At 41.3% G+C, this 5740-nt stretch overlaps 1 protein-coding gene across 1 annotated transcript; it reads left to right on the plus strand.

Moving 5' to 3' along the window:
* Positions 1–545: 545 nt before the first annotated feature.
* irx6a (iroquois homeobox 6a) lies at positions 546–4767 on the plus strand. The gene is made up of 6 exons (XM_053321136.1): positions 546–611; positions 1774–2052; positions 2845–2954; positions 3206–3501; positions 3743–4414; positions 4661–4767. The coding sequence occupies exons 1-6, from the start codon at positions 546–548 to the stop codon at positions 4765–4767; spliced, it is 1530 nt and encodes a 509-aa protein (XP_053177111.1).
* The last annotated feature ends 973 nt before the right edge of the window (positions 4768–5740 follow it).

The following is a 5740-nucleotide window of genomic DNA, read 5'->3' on the forward strand; positions in this document are numbered from 1 at the left end:
TAATAATAATAATAATAATAAAAACATACTATAGTACAATTTCCCCACACTTTATCTCTGCAAATCAGTGTAGAATTCCAGTACAAAAGCGGGACAAGACTGTGTACAGTGCATCTTTAGAAAACCCTGTGTTGGACGTGATTGGCAAAGACATTATTCTATCCATGGTACCCTGCCGTTCCGGGATTACAGTGACGTCACGCTGATACCCTTGCATGGATGAATGCTAAAGAACTATAGAGCCACAAATAATAGCACAAGCAGAGTCCATATCTTGCAAGTCTTACGTTATCCTTTAAGCCTCCTTCAGCTAACACAACAACATTTTTTTGCTCTTAATGACGCTTAATTTCATTTCTTATCGGGTCCTTGGGGGGGATTATTCATTCATATAAAACAATCTGCAGTTGATGCCAGCCTAAAGTCTCCCTCCTATGAGTGAAGTCATCTATTATTGAGCGAAAGGCCGTGCGTGGAAATGTGTGTAAGACGGTGGATTTGAAGTAGAATTGGTTGCAATCGATCAAGGGTGAGGAATATTGCTGATGGTAACAAAAGAAGCAGCTATGTCTTTCTCGCAATTTGGATACCCTTACAATGCAACTTCACAGGTAAGCAACTGTTTTTTAATATTTCTCTTAAGTGTTTGTGTACACAGACATAAATAGATTTTGTTGCATGTTTTCTTTTATTACAAAAGCCAGAGTACTTTTCTCTAGTAACAAACATTAATGAACGAGTGACTGATTTGACAGTATTGACAGCTATTTTCGGGTGCTGTTTTTGTTGTTGTTGAACCAAAATATCGATATACACGCACCCATGTCCAATTACACTGAATTATGAATGAACTCACGTGTTTTTCTGATGACAATAGAGATGAATGTCACCTATTGCACACTACGATGTGTAATTGGGCTGTAAGGCGTGCTGTAGCTTACACATTCGCAAACTTTCTATTTAAATTGCAGCGATGTGTAGGATGTTAGACCAATTGGATAGTTTTGGAAGCCTATAAAACTTAATTAAAGCGATTCATTTATATTGTAAGACAATATTATTGCGTCGAATGACAAGTTGAAAGGGAAAGAGAAACTTCAAATCGATGAAGGGACAAAAGTTACTATCCTGGCAAAGTTACCACCAAACTTTTAGCGAGATAACGTCCAGTAGAGTGAAATTAAATGTTTTACAATCAAATATAAGATGGTAGTTCAAGGGATATAAACATCAATTTAGAGTTTTCGCTTCCCATGCAGAGACTTTAATTTAAAACTACATGATAAAGTGGAGAGGGTTACTTTTACGCACAGATCGTGCGCAACTCTTTTCATCTTGATATGCATGGAAAAATATCTATCCGACATCATTTACATACATATACATATATAATAAATTAAATGTTTTATCCACAATTGGAGAGGGGACAATGAGGTGGTATCGCTTATTGCACTTGTTCACAATGTAAGCCACTCTCTCTCTCTCTCATTACATGAATTCTCTGAAAAGTGACTTACCTTCAATTAAGGCAGGTCACAAGTTAAGATAAAGACATTTGATTCCTGATCATTTAACTGATGAGCACAGACGACAACAGCCCACATTTCTCACCCGTTTTAAGATTTCAAGAGTCAACAGTAGACTGAGCAACTTGTACAGATGGATATCTTTTTGCAGTGCATCACCCACAGTCAATTCAGAGTTGTCACAGACATCCAAGATAAGAGCTGAAACAGCCAATGACCATGTCTATCCACGATTCTCTTCATGCAGTTTTTCGTGTCGGCAAACCCCAGTACGACTTGCTGCGATTCGATTTCCAGGTCGGTCTCTGACGGGACAGGCGGCTCCCAGACCGCCGCCGCTGCCGCCGCCGCTGCCTCCTTCTGCTGCCCGTCATACGAGAACCGGCTCCTGGCGAGCAGCCGGACGGAGCTGAACGCAGCGCTGGGGATGTACAGCTCTCCCTACGCCGCAGCGGCCGCCGCCAGCCAGAACTACGCCAACTACTTCCCCTACAGCACCGACCCATCCGCTATCTACTCCACTCTGGTGGGCTCAGTTCAGTCTCATTTGAAGCGCAAGGGGGGAGGGGGGCTCAGGCTGATCGATCAACCGGGTTTTGTTAATCAATTTATCGCACACACTGCAAACATATCCATCTCGACAAGTCCTTTAATCCAGCACCCAGTCTGTTTGCCTCTCCTTTAAAACAAGCTGAAATTCAGTGAGGTGAGGGGAAGTAGTACAGAGGCAATGCAGAGGACCTTGTCTCATTTCAATCAAATTGCATTTTTATTAATATCAAGTAATTCTCCTCAATCTGCCATGTTAAAATATGTTAGCACTCGTGTCTCTTCCTGAACGTGCATTTGAAAAAAAAGGGAAATTACTTAACTCCACTGTCAGAACTGTTCTAAAAAGTCAAATTTGTGGAAAAGATAAAGGACTAAATGTTAAATGGACTACTTGCAGTGCAGCTGAAACTTTATTTTCTAACTTTCTTCTTATATATAAAAAAAACAATTATTATATATGAAGACTTTAATAAAGTAATACATTTATAAAAATAAAGTAACAATTATTATCTGCCCATAGATAATTTGCAACTTACCTTTTACTTGAATAAAAAATAATAACAAACAAAAACCAGACATACTGATGTCATGTAGGGTCTGTAAATTATTTTTCAAACTCCTCTCTCTCTTGGTTAGAGGGAAACACCTTTTGTTATTTCATTTTTATACATGAGATGATATTTTTTTAATAAAAAAGTTGAGAAATAGCCTTAAAGTCAAATCTCAGAATGCTGCAAAGTTATAACCACCTCCTTCTCTGTTACAGAACCCACAGTACGACATCAAGGACAGCACAGGCACTTTACACTCTGGCATCACTCAAACGGCTGCATACTATCCTTATGATCATTCACTGGGCCAGTATCAATACGACAGGTAAGGTCTAAGTTCATTTTTCGCCCAATTGTAATTTGAGCAAAAAGTATTCTACCACTAATCATTAGAAGCAGCAATTCACTAGAGGAACAGATCAGAGGTCAGGCTGTCACCATATACTGATACCTGAATGGAGTGAGGCTGTATATATTTCAAACAGCAGGGAATAAAGGTATAGGATGTCTGATTGAGAATACTATGATATCCTTCACTAATGGCACTAATGGCCTGTGTCTGTGTCCTCCTTTCAGATATGGGACAGTAGACTTTAATGGCACAGCCAGAAGAAAGAACGCAACACGAGAAACCACCAGCACCCTGAAAACGTGGTTGTATGAGCACCGCAAGAACCCCTACCCCACCAAGGGAGAGAAAATCATGTTGGCCATCATCACCAAAATGACCCTCACCCAGGTGTCCACTTGGTTCGCCAACGCCAGGAGGAGGCTAAAGAAGGAGAACAAGATGACCTGGTCGCCAAAGAATAAGGCCGGCGATGACAGGAAGGATGACATTAACAAGAGCGACCAAGAATGTGTCACCAAAGGTAATATTTGTTTATTATTTGATGTTAAAAGAAAGGTCCAACTATTAACTGAATCTGTGTTAAACCAAAAAATATGGTCACTTGCTCTCTGTATATCAGACTTGCACTACACCTATAGACCCAGAGAGTCATAAAGTAGGTCCTAGGCTAAAAAGTCAAGTTTCCTGAATAAACTGTGTTCCTATATAATTACAAAAGGCAACTCATTAATCAGTGTCAAAATCACCTTTCTCCCATGCAGATTCTAGTGATTGCAGGGATGACAAAGATTTGCATCTGAGTGATCTGGATGACATGGACAATGATGACTGTGACAAGCTGGACAGTGACTGTGAAAAAGTGGCAGCAGATGAGCAGGACATCCAGAGAGCCATGGCAGTGGCTGGAGCCCCTCAGAAGAGAGACTGCAGCTCTGAGCTGCACCTGAGTTTAACTAACAGCTTCCACGCTTTCCCCTGTGCCATCAAAAGTGTGACCACCCTCCCTCCTCTCCCATCTGACTTCCTGGATCCTGTAGTGTCAAAGGCACCCTCTTCTACTGGCTCCACAGGAACGTTGTCCCTGTCTCACTTTGAAGCATCGGATAAGCCACGGATTTGGTCTCTGGCTCGTACAGCGGCTTCAGGTGTCATCCTGAGCCCTCAGCATGGATCTGAGCAGAGGACAGGCAACTCGACTGGGGACTGCCAGCTCCAGAGCACCAGGCTTACCGGGGCCCCTACTGGACAGTGTGGGGGCATGAGAGGCCTCCACGAATCAAACAGTGTCACCAGTGCTGAGAACCCCTTCCCTGAGGGCTCGTCTTTACGCTCCAAAGTCTACAGCACTGGCAGCTACAGTCACAAGGGCCTCCAACTGCACTGTTCATCCTATGCTGCACTCCCAGACACATGCCAGTACTCCACCATTGAAGGTATGTCATCTTTTACCTTCAGCGTTACACATAACTGTTTAATTTGCCATAAGTACTGAAAGTATGTCATGTCATACAGAGAGATAAGCGTAAATGATCCGGCATTGCAAAAATACATTACAAGCATTGTGCCACTTTTTTGGATATTTGAAGTGAACATTTTGAAGGCGAAGGAGTGACAAAATACTTTCTGCCAACTTTCACCAGAGGCAAGTTTCTTAGATATACTTTTCTTTGGGTGTGCAGGATTCTCTAGTGGCAAAGCAGAGACACAGTCATCTGACCTCAGTGAAGCCTGTGGGACCATGCAGGATGACAAGGTCACTGCATTCAGACCAGTGATGAAGAGGTGAAGCAGGTGAGTCTGCACTGAATTGGAAAAAACCAGACACACAAACACACACATACACACACACACACACACACACACACACACACACACACACACACACACACACACACACACACACACACGCACAACACAAAGGCACCAAACAACACTATCAAATACTGCAGGTGAACTGGGATACACACTCTTGCAGACTCACTTACTGTTAAATCTGTTATTCATTTTGTGTTTTTTTTTCTCATATACAAATATTGATTGCACAATGACTCCTGGATACTGATATACATGATGCCAAAAGTCATTTATAATCACCATCAAAATATGAAACAAAAAATATTAAGATTTCTTTGCATTCAACTTGCCTCAATATGACAGTAAACCTTTAGTTAAAATGTAATCCCTTAAGGCAATTTATTTCCTCTCATTTTAGAAGATGATTTTAATTCTTGTGTTCCCTCTTTTCTCCTCTAGATTGCTGGAGACGGTACCACAATAAATAATGGGACATTTATTATGCACTAAAGGACACACTGGCCGAGTAGCGGCCTCAATACGACACATGGGAGCTACCTGGCGCTGCTGCAGTGAGAGCTGTCAAACTGTGGACGTGGCTAATCATTTTGCACAACATTGTTTCTATGGTGTTAAAGACTTTATGCAAAAATTTTAGATGCAAATGTATGAGAATGGCCAGGTAAAAACGGCCGAATTTGTGTATGGCAATCGTGTAGTGTAGCAAACCTATTTATTTATCTATGTATTTATTTATTTTTTGGGGGTATTTCGTCTGTTTGTTTGTTTGTTTAATGTGTTTATTGGTTGAATTCGTATTTCCTTTAAGTATTTTGTTCAATGTTACGTTTTACCGTGGCTTCGTGTCATTTTGCCTGATGTAAAAGAGAAAAGCTTGTCGGACATCAAGTTGACTATAAAAAGGACTGGATCCCCTGTGTTGCGCGTGGACCTGGAGAATCTTG

This window comes from Scomber japonicus, chromosome 1, assembly GCF_027409825.1.
Source record: "Scomber japonicus isolate fScoJap1 chromosome 1, fScoJap1.pri, whole genome shotgun sequence".
In the NCBI taxonomy this organism is placed as follows: domain Eukaryota; kingdom Metazoa; phylum Chordata; class Actinopteri; order Scombriformes; family Scombridae; genus Scomber; species Scomber japonicus.

What these genes read in the sequence shown, in the direction of transcription:
- irx6a (XM_053321136.1), top strand. Translation starts at nt 546, where the DNA reads ATGGTAACAAAAGAAGCAGCTATGTCTTTCTCGCAATTTGGATACCCT. An exon ending in CTTACAATGCAACTTCACAG is followed by an intron (nt 612 to 1,773) that starts GTAAGCAACTGT and finishes CTCTTCATGCAG; the next exon opens with TTTTTCGTGTCGGCAAACCC. An exon ending in CCAAGAATGTGTCACCAAAG is followed by an intron (nt 3,502 to 3,742) that starts GTAATATTTGTT and finishes TCTCCCATGCAG; the next exon opens with ATTCTAGTGATTGCAGGGAT.